The following is an 18,783-nucleotide window of genomic DNA, read 5'->3' on the forward strand; positions in this document are numbered from 1 at the left end:
ACAATCAAACCCTTAAGTGTTAAATGCTTTGATACATGCTCTCACCAAGTACATGTGATGCTACCCATGGAGGATAAGATAATTCCTTCTGCTTGGAAAAGATAATCAATTTTTTTGTTTACAATTGGATTGAGGGGAGGTGGATGGTTGGAATGCAAGGGGAAGTTTTACATTTAGCTAACATATTTTAGAAAGAAAAATTATGAGCAAGAAATGATTTCAAAATACATTTCCTAAGTCTCTAATCAAAAATATTGTTTCTAACTGAGTAATTTATTTTTTATTTTATTTTTTGTTGGTCATGGGGCTTGAACTCGTCCCTGAGCTCTTTTACTCAAGGTTAGTGCTCTAATACTTGGAGCCCCAGCTCCACTAGCAGAGTCTAAAGGAGACTTTTCTGCTTGGGCTGGCTTTGAACCATATCCTCAGATCTCAGCCTCCTGAGTAGCTAGGATTACAGGTGTCAGCCACTGGTGCCTGCCTCAACTAAGCAATTTACTTACTGAAGAATACCTAAGTTTCAGAGACAACCTCATAGAAAATTAACAATTCAATTTATAAAAAACCACTGGTAAATCCTAAAAGAGAAAAGAATATGAAACATTCGGTAAACTTTATTCTGATTATTATGGGAGCATGATTTCAGAAGCTTTGACCGTAAATATACTGTTAAAAAAAATACTGACATTTAACCAGTCCAAATGGAATTCAGAAAAGTAGTTTCTTCCAGATTGCACATTTTATCTGAATTTTATGAGAACGAATCTCTCCCATATCAGGAAATCCATATATCACTCCAAGCTAAGATCAAGATTTGTATGTTGACATTTCTTATTAGACTTAAAAAGCTAACCATACAAAGTTACAAACTCACATATTTATCTTAAGTGATGTACTTAATACTGAAAGGCAAACAATGCTATTTTACTGACAAAAACAAGGATTTTTCTTCTTAAAAAATTGAAAAAACATTAACAACTCTATAGAATATGTTCAGCTAAAACTTACTGTCATCAAATACCCCGGCATTAGCAAGTAATAAAGTGATGATTTTAGGGTCTTTTTCAAGTTGCATGACGTGCTTGCTTTCATTTGATAGGAGAGTGCATACATTAATTGCAAAGTCCACTTCATTTGGGAGTCCAGATAACAGTGAAAGCACCAATTTATTATAGTCATTTGGCGAATTAAAGTCCATTGATAGCCCATAACTTTGCCGCAGATAATCTAACAAAGAAAGAAAACATAATTATTTTAAAGAAAGGATAAACTTATGGTTAAGAGCTTATGAATACACACAGAACTTTTCTTTCTTTTCTCTTGCCTTCCTTCCTTCCTTCTCTTGTTTTAAATAAAATATAAACTAAGCAGAAGTTAAGACAGTTCAATTTCCTCAATATTTTGGGTTTACTGTTAAAATTACACTTTAAAAAGTATTACAATATCAAAATGTACTTACCTTTTTGAACATTGTAAAAGTAGTATTGCATCACTTTAAATTTTCTTAAACTACACTTCTATGCTTATATTTCAAGATACTATTTGGATCAAATGGAATATAATTAATAATAATAAAGCCATTTTTTTAGTTTTAGAATTCTGAGTTTTGACAACTGTAGTAAGCCTGCCTTATTCATATAGTTATCACATGCATTTTCCACAAGTATGAAAGTAAATAAATCAAAAGAAATTTCAAAAATAAAAGGCTTAGATTCCTGCACATGCAGTGTGTGGCTCAGCTAATGCTGAGAAGCTTTCAGTCAGCCCTTGGTTTATCAGCAATTGTGTTGAAATTGCTATATGAGCTCTATGGGGGTGGTGGTGGTGGTGGTTAATGCTTCTCAAAAGTAAAATGGTAAGCTGGGTGCCAGTGGCTTATGCCTATAATCCTAGCTGCTTGGGAGGCTGACATCTGAGATCCAAAGCTAGCACAGGCAGGAAAGACTTACCTCTAGTTAATTACCAGAAAATCAGAAGTGGCTCTGTGGCTCACAGTGGTAGAGCACCAGCCTTGAGCAAAAGGGCTCAGGGACAGCTCCCAGGCCCCAAGTTCATGCCCCACAACCAATCAAAGAATGGAGGAAAAAAAAGTAAACTGGTAACCAAAAAGAAAGGCCAAAATTAATGTACCTAGTTTAAATGACAAAGTGAAATTTCTACATTTGCCAAAAGAAGGTTTGTCTTTGAAGGAGGTGGGGCAATGTGATCTAATAAAAAAAACTGATCAAGCATTCTTCATATTCATGATAAAGAGAATGAGTATATATCTAGTTTTTGGAAAACAATATTAATATGAACAAAAGTAATTTTGTGACAGTAATGCACATTTCAAATTACAAACACTAAGACATACTGTATATACAGTAGAGATAAAGTTGAGTAATTTTGGATTTGACTTCTGTGGATCTTAAGTATTTGAAGATATTCCTCAATCTCCTTGGAATCATTAGCCTTACAGACAGCACATGTCTACTGAATATATATCCTTTAACCACAACCACAGCTATCTAGTATTTACATCACACCTAAGGTTTCTTTTGCTTCCCTACAGTAGATCCCATTCTTTATCCTTTACTGTACTACTGTTCCTACATTTAAGTGCTAAGTGGATACACACAGTATATAAGGATTTTTGTGTGTCACTTGCTTCATGTAACAAAATACCTTTGAGATTCATATCCACGATGATATATTAATCACTAATCCATTCCTTTCCAAACATTATTTATGTATCCCAAAGACATACACCATTTGGACTGTTTCTAGTTTGGGACACTTTTAAGTAAGGTTCCTGTAAGCATTCACATATAAGATAGTTGGGAGACACTTTTTTCATCAGTCTTGGTTAAATACCTAGAAGTGTATTGCTGGGTCACACAAAAGTTACATGCTTAACTGTCTAGAAACTGTAAACTACACACCAAAGTGCCTATAATATCTTACATTTCATCTCTAATGTACAGTCTTATTCCCCATTTTGCCAGAACTTAATATCATAAAGTTTTTCAATATAAATCATTTACCTATTATTAACTTTACATTTTCTCAGTCAGCAGCTTATTATTTTAAGAAATATGCTAATCCAATTTGTAAACTTTTATGGTTGACATTTTTGTGCCCTAAAAATGTCCATTCTAAAAGTAAGATTTCCTGTAGAACTGATTTTAAAAACAAGCAAACAAACACTTAAAAAGTATGAAAGGTAGAAAAAGATGTACTTATAAAACACAAAGACTGGGCTGGGAATGTGACTTGGTAGTAGAGTGCTTGCTTGCCTAGCATGCACGAAGCCCTGGGTTTGATTCCTCAGCACCACATAAACAGAAGAGGCCGGAAGAGGTGCTATGGCTCAAGTGGTAGAGTGCTAGCCTTGAGCAAAAGCCAGAGACAGTACCAGGCCCTGAGTTCAAGCCCCAGGACTTGGGGGCGGGGGGGAGGACCAAAAACTAATATAAAACTCTTAACATATACATGTATATGCTATTTCTAGAATTCTGCAACATAATTAAGGCAGTATGTACACTGAGTATATTTTCAAATTAAGCTGTAACTAGGTAAGAGGCAAGCAAACAAGACTTAGAAAACTCCTAAATGTTTTAAAAGCCCCCAAAACAATAACAAAACCCCTAAAAAACAGAACCCCAAGCCTCTTTAAATGAAAAGTAAAAATGTATTGCTACAACACATCATATTTCATTTCCCAACACAAATGTTTTGTATTCGGATTTCTGCATTTCACTATGTAGTCCAGGCAAACTTAAAGCTTGGAATTCTGCTTCAGCCTTCTGAGTGCTGGGACGACAGGTATGCACATCTACCCTCTGTGTAATAACAAAATTTATTTGAACAAACACCTCCTTCAGTTCTAAAATATTTAAGAAGTGTCTCCAATAACACAGTGGTGAAAATGTTACAAAGTTATTATAAATTACTATGATGTGAGTTCTTCACAATAGTTAATGGACAGTAAGAATATATTGCTTGTTTTTATGAAAGTGACAAATTAAACTTCTCATCAAGTAAATATGAAAAAGTTAACAGATGTTTAAGAATGCCAACAAAAGTAACAATTTTATTTTAGATTAACATATCTTTGAGGCAAGTCTTTTGAATAAAAATAAACTTGGAATCCATATTCAAAGTCTGTCACAGTCCAAAAGCTTCAGTACAATCAGAATCGTTCTATATGCTATTCCTGGATAACTAGTGATAGTTATATTCTAATCTAAAGGACTTTGTTTATAAACATACAAGGAAATGTAAAATGCCCTACAGTTATTTACATTTTCATAAGACGATGCACAGGAAAATCTTCACAGGCTTTTAAGACCAAGCCAGACACAGTATTGTGCACCTATCACACAGTTGTTCAGGAGGCTGCCACAAGAGAATCACTTTAGCCAGGAGTTCAAGATTAGACTAGGCAATATATCGAATCAAGTTCTCCTTTCTCCAAGGAGACAAAATCTAAATGCTATAATGTTCTATCAGAATCTTATTGTCAACATTCATGATTTGCTGCTGACAAGACTGTGGTGCAACATTTGATCCTTGATTTCAGTTTAGAGTAGGGAGCACTGCTCCTGGAATGCTGTTTTTTTGTTTTTGCCAGTCCTGGTGTTTGGACTCGGGGCCTGAGCACTGTCCCTGGATTCTTCTTGCGCAAGGCTAGCACTCTGCCACTTGAGCTACAGCACCACTTCCAGCTTTTTCTGTTTATGTGGTACTGAGGAATCCAACCCAGGGCTTTGTGCGTGCTAGGCAAGCACTCTACCGCTAAGCCACCTTCCCAGCCCCATGGAATGCTGTTTATAGGAGGCTTTCTACAGCAGTTTTTATTGATATTGGCAATGGCTACTATAGTCCAAATGTCTGTTAGGCTTTTAATATTGGTATTAAAATGACTGGATTAGGATTAAGGATCATTATAAGCATGATTAGCTCCTGAGCTTCAGGATTTATTAATTTCAATGATCAATAACTATTTGTCAATTTTGACTTTCACAATTTTTAAAGGATACTGTAAATAACACATATCACATACCTATACAGTCATACATACACATTTATTTGTTTCTTGGCTTTTGCTGATACCAGGGTTTGAACTGAGGGCCACATGATTGCTTAGTTTGCTTGGTCATAGCTGAGGCTATACCTTTTGAGCTACATTTTCAGCTCAACTTTTTAGTAGTTAATTGGAGGTGGAGTCTTGTACATTTTTGCCCAGGCTGGCTTCATACTGGAATCCTCCAGATCTCAGGTTCTTGAGCAAGTAAGTGGCTCATACCAAGTATGAGCCACTGACCTGAATGCACATAAAATATTCATGTCAGTGATGATTTATCCCAAAGATCTAAGCAAAAAGGTGCTCACTGTTTCTTTTTTGCCATTTTATCTAGCAGAGTAGGGGTGGCTTATGCTTGTAATTCTAACTACTAAAAACTTTGGGATCTGAGGACTGTAATTCAAAGTCCAACTACCAGCAAAATGCTAGAATTAGAGGCATGGTTTAAGTGGTAGAGAACCAGCCATGAGCATAAAAAGCCAAGCAAGAGGCTCTCAGAGTACAAGCCCCAGTAGTGGCACACAAACACACACACACACGTGTACACACACACAGGCACAAATAAACACACAAACTACATAGTTAATATCCTCAGGAAAATTCAGATCCACATGTATTTAGTTCTGTGATATTCTATTATGAGAAATATAGTAGAATTGCAGATTAAACCAAGTATTGTAGAAATGTTGCCAAATAAAATTTATTGTACTCCCTTTCAAAATCTTTTAAGAGTATTTTAGAATAGCTTCTTAACAAGTATACCTAGGTAAATATTTAGTCAAACAGATGTACTCAAATGAAAATGGGAATATGATTGTATAATAAAAATGCAGGCACAAATCAGGTATTGGACTCAGGGCCTGAGCACTGTCCCTGGCTTCTTTTTGCTCAAGGCTAGTACTCTACCACTTGAGCCACAGCGTCACTTCTGGCTTTTTCTGTTTATGTGGTACTGAGGAATTGAACCCAGGGATGCAGGTATGCAAGGCAAGCACTCTACCACTAAGCCATATCTCCAGCCTGTAACATTTATTTAGAACACACACAATTACAGATATGCAAGGAAGCCTAAGAAGCTTAATCATTTTCCTTAATGACACTTGAAAAGTATCATCAATGCAAGATTTGTGTTATATATCAGATATTACATTAATTTGAAAAATACTGTGACACTGTTATTGCTCTTTGCAGGTAAATGAAACAAACATATAAATTCATAAATGCTAATATTATTCAGAACTACTATCTTTTCAGGTTGTATATTCTACAATCTGACGTTTCCCAACAATTATCTCTTTATGAACCCCTAAATCTTGACTTGTTTGTTTGTTTGTTTGTTTTGGCCAGTCCTGGGGCTTGGACTCTGGGCCTGAGCACTGTCCCTGGCTTGTTTTTGCTCAAGGCTAGCACTCTGCCACTTGAGCCACAGCGCCACTTCTGGCCATTTTCTGTATATGTGGTGCTGGGGAATTGAACCCAGGACCTCATGTATATGAGGCAGGCACTCTTGCCACTAGGCCATATCCCCAGCCCCAACCTAAATCTTGACTTGGTCAAATATGATACACATTACTTAATTGTTCAGATTTTCTTTAAAACAAACCAGACTTCTCACAGCTTAGCTAAGAAGAGCTGTGTCAGGATCAGTGGCTCAAGCCTGTAATCCTAGATACTTGGGAGGTAATGATGGAAGCCAGCCTGGGCAAAAATATAGTTCTTCAGAATTCATCTTAACCAATGGCTGGGCTCAGTGGCATGTGCCTATTATGCCAACTACTGATGACGTTCAATGGCTGAGGTTGTGTCCGCTTATCTTCCCAACAACACTGGGATGCAAGTGGAGGATCACAGCTCAGGCCAGCCCAGGATAAATCAAGGCCCTATCTTCAAAATAACCAATGCAAAAATTGTCTGGAGCTGTGGTTTAAGTGCTAGCTAGTACATGGCTCTGTGTTTGGTTCCATGTACTATCAAAACAAAACAAAGCAAAACAACAAACAAAAAGCTGATATAATATGCTAAGCATGTCTATCATTTCATTAACTGGTATAGTTATATGAGTGAGTTTTGTTATAGGCTTCTGAAATACCAAACATACTTCACATCTTCTTTAGGAAAATCAGTTGTAACCAAGAAGGAGAGCAAACACATCTTCAATGCTTTTATTTATTTTCCCCCCTTAAGAAGACCAAGTAGAGCAAAAGGAGATTTGGGGAGATATAGTAGCAGACACCAATTTCTATTTATTGTAATAGAGAAATTACATCATTTATTCCTATAAAGCTGAAAGGTTTTTCAAGGTCATCAGTACAATATCTCACTCAATGTAAAATATCTTCTATAACCTCTCTGAATTAGGTAATAGCTATTTTCTCTCTAGGAAAAGAGAACATATCACCTAACAAGTTGCTTCATTTGAGTTTATCTGCTAAAACTATTAGCATGCTTTTCTACACAGTGACTTGTAGTAATAACTATCCATAAAAGCAAAGTTAGGTTTGGTTTGCACTCCCTGCTTCTCCTAACCCAATTATTTAAAACAGCATCAGGTAAAGCTGCTTCAAATGGAGATCCCAGATTTTAAAAGAAGATTCTATTTCTTTAGTCATTAACGGGGGAAGAAATATGAATTAAAATTCAACATAAAAGAAACTTTGAAAACAGAATGTGAAAATAACACAGAAGAATTTTTAAGAATGGAACAAATAAGACAACTTAATCCTAAGGATTGGTATTGGTATCGGTGAAAAATAGTAACAAATATGTAGACTAAGTGCAATTTTTATAAAGGACATATCCTTAAGAAATTCCTTCTTTTTTTAGCCCAAATGTTGACTGATGAAACATACAGATGCATTACTTCCTTAGATCAGGCTTCCAGGTCATTCCATCAACCACGGAGCTATTACAAACTAACTCTCACCACTTTTCCACAAATCTCAACTTCATGTTGACTGTGCAATTCAAGTTCAGCTTTTTATTTTTTTCTTAACTCAGAACAACTGTAGCTTAGTGAAAAAAAATTTTTTTCCTTGGTAGGATAGTTATCAAAAACTAGGAACGTTTCTGAGTATTCTAGTGTTAGCCATCTTATTAGTAGACTGTTTTGAAGCTTCTTGGTTTCTCTGGTTCTTCCTTCTTCTTAGTGTCCCTTCTATTTCCCCTCCCTCCTGCCTTTACCTCTTCCTATTATTCCCCCATGTTTTGAGACAGGGTCTCTGTATGTAGCTCAGGATGGCCTTGAACTCACTATGAAGTTGGCTTCCCTTTTTAAAAAAAATTATTTTGTGTGTGTGTGTGTGTGGTACAGGGGTTTGAACTCAGCATCTTGAGCCACACTCTTAGATCATTTGGTTTTTAGTGTTTTTCAAGTATTGTCTGTCATTTTGTGCCAGACCCAGCCTGGACTGTGATCATAATACTTAAATTCCCCTCATAGTTGAGTGCCAGTGGTACCCAGCACTTCTTACTGTCGTTGGATAAGGGCCTCACTAACTTTTGCCGGGACTGGCCTGGAACCTCAATCCTCACAAGTAGCTAAGATTCTAGGTGAGAGCCATTGTATCTGACCCTGGTTTCCTAGTCTTAAACAACTTGAATAAACTGATGATTGGAAAACAAGAAAAAACATTTCTGTAAGGAAGAAACTGTGAAAGTATAGGTATTTGCAAGTCTAAAAATTTCTTCAACTAAAATTCTAAAAAAATCTGTGATAGGGTTCAGATAACACTTAGATGCCAATGTTTGTTAGATGTATTAGTCAAGTTCCTGTAGTATTCTTTTATGTCTAGAGACTGTCCCATGATAATTACCTGACACACTGTGTTGCTGGTAATTGTAGGAAGATGGAATTGCACCGATAGGAAGCTGTGGCTTTGGGTTGCCTGGTGGTACTTCATCATCATCTTCCCCAAAATGATGAACTTTTTCATACTTTTCTAGATAACTGAAATAGAAAAACAGCACAACAATAATTTATAAGCAAGTATATGACTTAATCTTTAGCTCCTACCAGATTTCTATTTTATTATTATAAAAATATCAGAAATTGAATTTGGTAGTGGATCAGTAACTTCACTTTATTAGTAATATTGCGGTAAAAATCAACACAATGGCTCTAAAAAACAATTTATCCTTTCAGAATATCAAAATGTAACTACTTGTAGAAGAACAGCAGTTTATTGTTTATTGCTATTTTCTTTTATTATATGTAGTCACTGTGGCTCACACCTCTAGTTCTAGTTATGCAGGAGGCTAAGATCTGAGGATCATGGTTCAAGAGCCAGCCCGGGCAGGAAAGTCCGGAAGACTCTTATCTCTAACAACTGGAAAACTGGAAATAGCATTGTGGCTCAAGTGGTAGAGTGTTAGCCTTGAGCTGAAGAGATTAGGGACAATGCCTGGGCCCGGAGTTCAAGCCCCACAATCAATAATAATAATAATATAAAAATTAAATTAAATTTAAAAAATCCAAGTGAATATTAGAAGACTGATTCCTCTGGACTCTTAACCAGTTCATTTACATTATTTCAGTATTCTAGAGATATAAACATGTCAGTAAATACTTTTCTAACTCATGCTTTTTCAGTAGTACAGAATTTGATCCTATTGACATATTAGTTTAAGTAACTCATTTACTGACATCCATGTAGGCTAATATCAGTTTTGTTTTTGCAATCACAAATCATGCCACGTCTACACATTTAACTGAGTGTTTTCTTCAAAGGCACTAAAAATGGTACTAATGTTGCCATTTCTTTTTAAAACTTAAGTGTGCCTAATATATTTTGGCCAATTTAAAGATATTTCCTGTATCTCTTACTGTATTGCCATTACTGAATATGATCAATACTAGTATTAGTTAGAATTAAAACACCAAATTCATACCCTAATGTCACCTACCATCTTTTATGTAAATGAAATATAGTTTACGTCACAGCAAATCACTTAGACAACTGAACTGAGAGATTTCTAGGCAGGCTGGTATTTTACAATTGATGTAGATGTATGGTTAAAAACAAACTAAAGATAATCATCATGAAATAACTGTTAACCAATTATATCAAGGAACAATGAAGGTTGGTACATTTTAAAATCAAGCTGGGTGCCAGTGGTTCATACCTATAATCCTAGCTATTTGGAAGGCTGAAAATGGGAGAATTGCAGTTTAAGGCCAGCCCAGGAAGAAAGTTCACAAGACCTTTTTCTCAGTCAGTAGCAAGGTACCTTCTAACATCTTATGTAATATGAGAGTCTGAGATCAGGAAGACTGTAGGTCTAGGCCAGACCAGGTTAGACCAGTGTTCAAGACTCAACCTCAACAGGAAGAAGCTGGGTATGCTTGTGTGTACTTGTTACCCAGTAAGGACTAGAAATCACTGTATAGGCACACCCCTAGACAGGAAGCCAAGAACCTATCTCACAAATAACTGGCAAAAAGCGGTACTTACAGCATGGCTCAGCAGTAGAGTTCCTGTCTAGCAAGTGTGAGACTGATCTCAAAACACTAGGACTACTTAAAAACAACAAAAATCTTATAACTAAAAAACTTCTTGCTCACAACTGAGCAAAGTAGATATAACATTTCTATATTTTTCATTATATTTAAGAAAACAATATTACTAGTAAAAAGGAACTTTAAGGCAAACACTTTTGCCACTAGGCCATATTCCCAGCCCAAAAAGGAACTTTAAATATGAACTTTTCTCTCCTCTCAAAACACCCGAAATGTCATATAAGCAATATGAAGCACATTGACAAGCAGTACAAATACTACATACCTAAACCAAACAGTATCTATTATTTGACACATTAAAAACCTGTATGATTGACATATCTATATAAGATTTAAAAATTCCAGTCCCTGGTGATATCCAGATATTATTCCCCTGAACAGATGCTTTGCACAATTACAATCTTCAGAAATTTATGGTATAGGGAAATTTTTGGAAATTCCTTTCCAAAAACAAACTGGCCTAAGAATTAGTTGTGATTATTGCCATTTATTAAATAGTTTCACCTGAAATTCACCAAGTTTTTGTGATTTCCTGTCCTATCAATAAATAAATCTATTTTATTTTTTAGTTATGCTTCTCAAAACTCAAAGTGTTGAAAGACAAAAACACAGTTAAAACACAGTTACACTTAAATGTCTGAGTCCTCTGACTTAATTCTCTACCTTGATTTTGAGTTAATATACCAACATATTATTGTGCTCATTCACTAAACTGCCACAGCTAGAGTGCACATCTCTTTCTCCTCAAAGTCAATGGAATCACTCAGAACAGTTAACATATTAATCAAGTAAGTATTTATTTATTGAGCGTCTATAGTAATCTTCTTAGTATATGGCATATGTAAGTCTGTTAAACTAGAAGCCATAGATGACAATAAAAGTGTCACCAGGCAAAAGAAAGCTAGGATTGCTGACTCATCAACAGGAAGACATTTAGGGGCAACCGATTATATCTTTCTCTTCAATCTGACATACTCTATACCATACTTTTATTTTTATTTTTTTGACCAAGGCTTGAATTCAGAGCCTGTGCACTTTCCTTCAGCCTTTTCACTCAAGGCTGGCACTCTGTCATCTGAGTGAGCCACAACTCCACTCCTGGCTTTCTGCTACTGACTGGAGACGAAGAGTTTCATGGACTTTCTTGTCTGGCCTAGCTTTGATTGCAATCCTGAAATCTCAGCCTCCTAAGTAGCTAGGATTACAAGCATGAACCATCAGTACCCAGCTATATACCATATTTTAAGACTTACAGGAAAGCAGAAATATTAAAAGGTAATGAAGGGGCTAGGAATGTGGCTTAGTGGTAGAGTGCCTTCCTAGCATGCATGAAGCCCTGGGTTCGATTCCTCAGCACCACATATACAGGAAAAGCCAGAAAAGTGGCCCTGTGCCTCAAGTGGCAGAGTGCTAGCCTTGAGCAAAAAGAAGCCAGGGGCAGTGCTCAGGCCCCGAATTCAAGGCCCAGGACTGGCAAAAAAGTTTTTTGTTTTTTTTAAGAAAGGGTAATGAATAATAGAGAATCCAATGTCACTGTTTAATTAAAAAGCTTAATTAAGAGTGACAAGGTTGTAGTTCAATGGTAGAAAGCACTTGCCTAGCATATCCAAGGCCTTGAATTTGATCCTCAAAACAGTAAACTTAACAAGCGTAACTATGAACAAACAAGCTTAAATATGAACAATACAATGAACTCATTTAAACTAGCATCAAACATATGCGCTGTTGGAAAAATGTAACATACCTCTTACAATATCTAAAATATTAACAAAAAATAGATTAGGATGCAAAAGACTTGGCATCATTGTCAATATGATGGGTTTTCTTTTTAAATTTCACAAATCCACAGTAAATTTACTTTATTATATAATAAGTTCATATCAATTATACTTATATAATTTGTGTTATTATATAATATATAATATTTGATGGACCTTATGTAAGGTACATTCTCTTATTGCAGTATAATTCAAAGAATTTTTCCTTTGTTGCCAAACACTTGGAAAACTATAAGTAATTTTATTTTGCAAATTTCAAGCCTATATGCAAAAATAGGACTAGTGCAATAGTACCTACCAACAGGTATCAGTGCATTCTATCTTACTTCAACCAATCACCTTTGATTATGTGAAGGTATCTCATAACAGAACCCAGTGATGACTACTTGGGGTTAAACAAATGGTGTGCCAAAGAAGCAAAGCCTTATAAACTTTACCTTGTACCTTTTTTGACAAAATAAGCCAAAAGACTCCAAGCAGTGGAGAAACTATGAGAATCATTAGTATATAAAGAATAGTATCATTAAGTAAAGGATACTGTCTTAGACTTTTTTTGGGGGGTCAGTTGTGGGGCTTGAACTCTGGGCCTGGGCGCAGTCCCTGAGCTCTTTAGCTCAGAGCCACTTCCTGTGTTAAGTCTTTTTATTACTGTGCAAATACCTAACAACATAAAGAAGCTAAGATTTACTGTGGCTATTTCAGGGATTTCAAGTATTGCCTTTAAGCCATGGCAAGGCAGAAATACTATGGAAGGATGGCTGAGAGGAAGAATTCTGTTCCCCTCATGGTATCCAGGATGCAAAGAAGTATACTTTCTTTTTTCTTTTGGTTCCATGCTAATCTCTAATATCTAGGGTAGTAATACTCACATTCAGGTAGAGACTACATCCCTTAATTTGTCCTATCTGGAAACAACCTCACAAATACAATCAGAGTTGCATATTACTAATCTCCTAAATGTTTCTCAATTCAATCAAGTTGACAATCAATGTTAGGCATCAGAGGGACTGCTACTAATACGATGGGAGCAATTTCAAGATTAAATACCAATCTAGGGAAGGGAAAGAAAAATGAGGGTGTAAGATATCACAAGAAATGTATTCACTGCCTTATTATGTAACTGTACCCCCTGTGCACAACACCTTGTCAATAAAATGTAATTTTTAAAAAAGATTAAATACCAGCTGGGAAAAAGCAAGGGAAAAGGTGACATTGTCAAAAAAGAAATGTACTGACTTATGTAACTTTAACCACTCTATATATCACCTTTATAATAACAATTTTAATTTAAAAAGAGATTAAATACCAGGCACAAAATCAAGTATAATGGCTTGAAAACCACAAAGGTAAAACTTGTATGCCAAGATTGTCCATAAGAAGAGAACAGAATGTGGCTTAATGGTAGAATGCTTGCCTAGCATGCATGAAACCCTGGGTTTGATTCCCCAGCACCACATAAACAGAAAAAACAAAACAAAACAAAAAAACAACTGGAAGTGGCACTGTGGCTCAACTTATAGAGTGCTAGTCTTGAGCAAAAGAAAGCCAGGGGACTGGGAATATGGCCTAGTGGCAAGAGTGCTTGCCTCCTACACATGAAGCTCTCGGTTCGATTCCCCAGCACCACATATATGGAAAATGGCTAGAAGGGTCACTGTGGCTCAGGTGGCAGAGTGCTAGCCTTGAGCGGGAAGAAGCCAGGGACGGTGCTCAGGCCCTGAGTCCAAGGCCCAGGACTGGCCAAAAAAAAAAAAAAAAAAAGCCAGGGACAGTGCTCATGCCCTACGTTCAAGCCCCAGGACTGGCCAAAAGACAGAGAGAGAAAAAGAAAGAGAGAACATAAAAATTAGGTTGAACAATATATTCAAAGGCACACTGGTCAAGTACAAGGTAAATTTGAGAAACTAGTCTGTAAAAAAAGAGGAAAAAAAACTAATGAAAACAACTGGTAGACAAAAATGAAGACAAGATACATATGACAAATGGTGCGTAAACATAGGAAGAAAATCTACGAACTGATAGTCTTGAGAGAGCAGAATAACTGGGAAGCCATGATTATTGATAAACAGGAAGATCTTCACACAAAAAGCTTAATGTGTGTATGTGTATATATATGTATGTACGTACGTACGTACATACACACACACACACACACACACACACACGGAAGCTCCCAGGGACTATGATGTCGGGTGCATGGACCATTAGGAAACAATGAAAGGCAAAAACACTCGTATGAGCAATTTAGTTTCAGAAACAAGAAAATAATTCCTGTAACTGACCCTAAAAGTTACACAGAATATCTGAATAAGAGTCTGACTTCTCTTTGAACTAAGAGAAAATAAAGAACAAATACAAGTCTAGAAGAAAAGGAGGAAAGAAGTTTTCTGGAGGAAAAAACTTTCTCACGATAACTCCCTGCCCAGCTATATTTCTCATCTAAGATAATTCATTATTAAATATGAGAATACTCAAAAACGTCATATAACTTTCAGACTATGCATACACAGTACTCTTTGATAAATAAAAGCTAACAAAAAGAAAGAAAAATGATTGCTACCAAAGACAAGAGGCTGTGGAAAAAAGGTATTGGACAAAGGGTGCAATAAATAATAAATAAAGGGTAAATAAATTCAGAGGATTTGGTATAAAACACGGTGATTACAATTAGCAATACTCAAATGTATACTTGGAATTGGCTGAAATGTTGCCACCACAAAACAAAAAGGGTCACTAGATATAGTGACAGATATGCTAACAAACTTAATCTTGGTAATCATTTCAAAGAACACATGTATCATATCAAAACAACAATTATATAGCTTAAAATCATAGTATTTTCTCAATTACAACTTGATATAGTTGGAGAATTTTAAAGGTTGAGGGATGTTACAAAGCAGAAATGACAGAATGGGCATGGAAACTAAACTCAGATGCTTTCAACAACACCTTGTGAATTATAGAAGAGAATGCAAATGCTATCGGCAACTACAAAAAGAGAATATAAAAATGTGAAACTACCAATATAATTGGAAAATGGTATTCCTATTATGAAGTTCAAGAAAATTTCCACAAACATAGAAAAAAAGAAGTCATTAAAAAGAACTGAAACTACTATCTTATATTAGAAACGAGATCATGGTGAGTTTATATTCTCTCTATTAATATTAAAGGAAATTTGTTCTCTGCTATGCCTCTAATTTTTTCGAGGTATTTAACAGAAAAATTAGTATCATTATTTTCCAAATCACCATTGGGCAATAAAAACATTAACAAAATAGGTATGTTGAATACAGAAGAAAACAAAGAATTTTCTGTAAGCCAGGTGCCCATGGCTCATGCATTTCTATAATCCTAGATCGGATCCTGACTTCAAGACAGCCCAAGCAGACAAATCTCAGAGACTTCTATCTTCAATAAATCAGCAAAAAGCCAGAGGTGGAAGTGCAAGAAAAAGTGCTAAAGGAGGGCCATGTTTTGAGAAAGCACCAGCACCAGCACAGAAAAAGAAAAAGAAAATACTTCGTAATACAGCAATTCTACTCTTAGGCATATACCATAGAAAAAAAATCAAGAAGCAACATACACAGCTACACAACTTAAGTACTATAGGGCAGAACAATTTAACAAGCTAATGTTGATACATACAAATAGCTATCAACAACAAATCTATTAAAAGTAGAATTGGATTCCACTGATTTCATTCATATGAATGTCATAAACATTCAAAAGCACTGAACAAATTTTTAGAAATATGTAAGTGGGAAAGACACAAAGAAAATGAAGATAAGACAAGCTATGACAGATTCCTCTGACCAGTGACAGAACGAAGAAACACATGAAGTTTCAAAGCCTGGTGAAAAGATTATTCATTTTCTTGCTTGGAGTAAACTCACATTTACTATTTTTGTTATTAAAACTAAATTAGAAATTAGTAATAAATTATGTCAAAAATTTAAATAGGTATTTCCGTGGCTATGTAAAATGTTAACAATTAGGAAAATAATTGTAGTTCCCTGAAAATGCATGTAAAAACTCTACAGATGTCATAGAAATTAGTTAAGATAGATACAAAAATACTAGCTGGATGAAACAATCTATTAACATCACTAAACACATGCATGAAAGATTCTAAAGATTTCATTGCAGGAATCCAATATTGGTATATTTATGTATTCATCAAAGAAAAAGACCAAATATAAACAAGAATGATAATGAGTATTTGATAAAAATGAAGCATGGATACTTCACTAAAAAAGAAAGTAGTTAATGAAAAGTTCTAGTATATTTGTATATTTGGGCCTTTTCTGTAGTACCTTTGTTGTACAACTGAAGAGAATTTCCAACATACCTTCTTTTCCAAACAGGCCTTTGCAGGATTTCACAATCCACCTGAGCCACAGTTCTTCCTTCTGTAGAAGACAGCCCTTCAACATTGGGCACACACATAAAATATCCCAACAGGGAGAGACATTTCACTTATGAACTGACCTGCTCTTCTTCCCTTGCTCCATCTCCATATATTAGGAAGTTCATATTTTATTCATCCCATTTGAGACAATATGGAGGAGTTCATATGTGGAGCCTTCACTCATGTTAGATTCCATATAGTAACATATTGGTGTGAGTACAAGTTAAGCGTATTTAAAAGCAGTACTATCTCTGGGCACTGGGTGGTTCATGCCTATAATCCTATCTACTCAGGAGGCTGAGATCTGAGAAGCATGGTTTGAAGCCAGCCCAGGCAGACAAAACCATGACTTTTATTTCTAACTACCCAGGAAAAAAAAACAAAAACAAAAAAAAGCAGGAAGTGAAGGCATGCCACTAGGGGTAGGTATAGCCTTAAGCAAAAATGCTCAGGAACAGCACCCAGACCTTGAGTTCAAGACCCAGGACCAGTACACACACACAGAGACACACACATAGACATACCTAATTTTAGCTACACCATCTCACACACACATACACACACACACAGTGTATGATTTAGTGGATTCTTCAAAGAAACCACAGCTGGAATAATGCAAGGAGAAATAAACAAGAAAATGGCAGAGAAGACACTTTGAACATAAGCATACTTCTATAGAACATACTCTAACCAGAAGCAATGGCAATATAATCAGATAGGAAAGATCACAAGATTTCCAAATTAGTCCACCTAAATCTGAACTATGGAATTACATATGCTAGCTATGACAAAATCTTGTTCCTAGCTAATGCTATGCTTTATGTGTGTACATGTGCATGTGTGAAGGTCCTGGGGCTTGAATTCGGGGCCTAGGCATTGTCCTTAAGCTTTTCTGCTCAAAACTAGCATTCTACCACTTGTGCCATAAATCCACTTGTAGTTTTTTGGGGAGTGGTTAATTGGAGATAAGAGTCTCACAGCCTTTTCTGCCCAAGCTGGCTTTGAACTACAATCCTGAGATCCAAGTCTCCTGAGTACATAGGATTACAGGCGTAAGCCACTGGCACCAGGCAAGACTATAGATTTTGTTAGCTGATGATCTGCAAGGTGGTTACAACTAAGTATTCAGAATTTTCAAAAGAAAATAAATCTCTGTAATCATTCCAGTAATATTTTCAAGCCCACGAAATGTACCTTTTTAACCCAATTGCAGCCTCCTAAGCGGCTAGAATTACAGGCCTGAGCCACTGGGATAAAGTTTAATCAGCACTTTTTAAAGCTGAAATATTATTTTAAGTATAATAATTTAAGTTAAATATTTATAAGTGTTCAGAAGCTAACTTCTGTATCACTGGAGAAACATTTCTTCATTTTCTCATGACAACAATGGCTAAATTAGTAAGAGGAAGATATGTCAATAAAATAAATAATGTGAAGGTTTAAGAAAACCTACTGAGAGATTAAAAACAAGGATGATAGCAGATCATACTTTGGTAGGTTTTTATATAGCTGGTATTTCTAACATATCTAAGCTTATGGTATTTATCTCTTTCAAAAATAAAATTCACACTACTTTTGGTGACTCATTAACGGAAAGCTGTACTAGAGAAGATACATTCTCTTAAGTATAACTACTCTTTAGGAAACTATTTCCAGAAAAATGTAATTTTACTTAAAGCCGCATGAAGAGGCAGCTGCTTTAACTAAAATGGAGGGGGGCACAAGGGAGTATGTAGTAAGAAAGGGAAGTGGAAAAGAGGAGGAGAAAAATAAGAAACAGTTACAGGGTAAGATTACCAGGTCTTACTGCATCATCTGCAGGCAGATCAGTGTAACAAAGATGGACACCAGCAATGCCAAAAGGGTACAAGAGGATATATACGCTTCTGTGTGTGTATGCATGCGCACACACATACTGAAAATGGTTTTTAAAATCCTCAAATAATATCAAATACTGTATAAAGAGTAGTTCTCGATGTCAATCTTGAGAAAGGGTATTTTATTTTTCAAAAGT

At 35.8% G+C, this 18,783-nt stretch overlaps 1 protein-coding gene across 1 annotated transcript in view; it reads right to left on the reverse strand.

The window, feature by feature from the left end:
• The window catches only part of Arid2 (AT-rich interaction domain 2), a 149,460-nt gene that overhangs the window by 56,303 nt on the left and 74,374 nt on the right, over positions 1-18,783 (reverse strand). Inside the window, exons 4-5 of the mRNA XM_048365890.1 lie at positions 8,878-9,011; positions 1,009-1,227 (exon numbers count right to left, since the gene is read on the reverse strand). Of these exons, the coding sequence (XP_048221847.1) occupies positions 1,009-1,227; positions 8,878-9,011 (353 nt within the window). The remainder of the gene's footprint in view (positions 1-1,008; positions 1,228-8,877; positions 9,012-18,783) is intronic.

Source organism: Perognathus longimembris, chromosome 1 (genome assembly GCF_023159225.1).
Source record: "Perognathus longimembris pacificus isolate PPM17 chromosome 1, ASM2315922v1, whole genome shotgun sequence".
Classification (NCBI taxonomy): domain Eukaryota; kingdom Metazoa; phylum Chordata; class Mammalia; order Rodentia; family Heteromyidae; genus Perognathus; species Perognathus longimembris.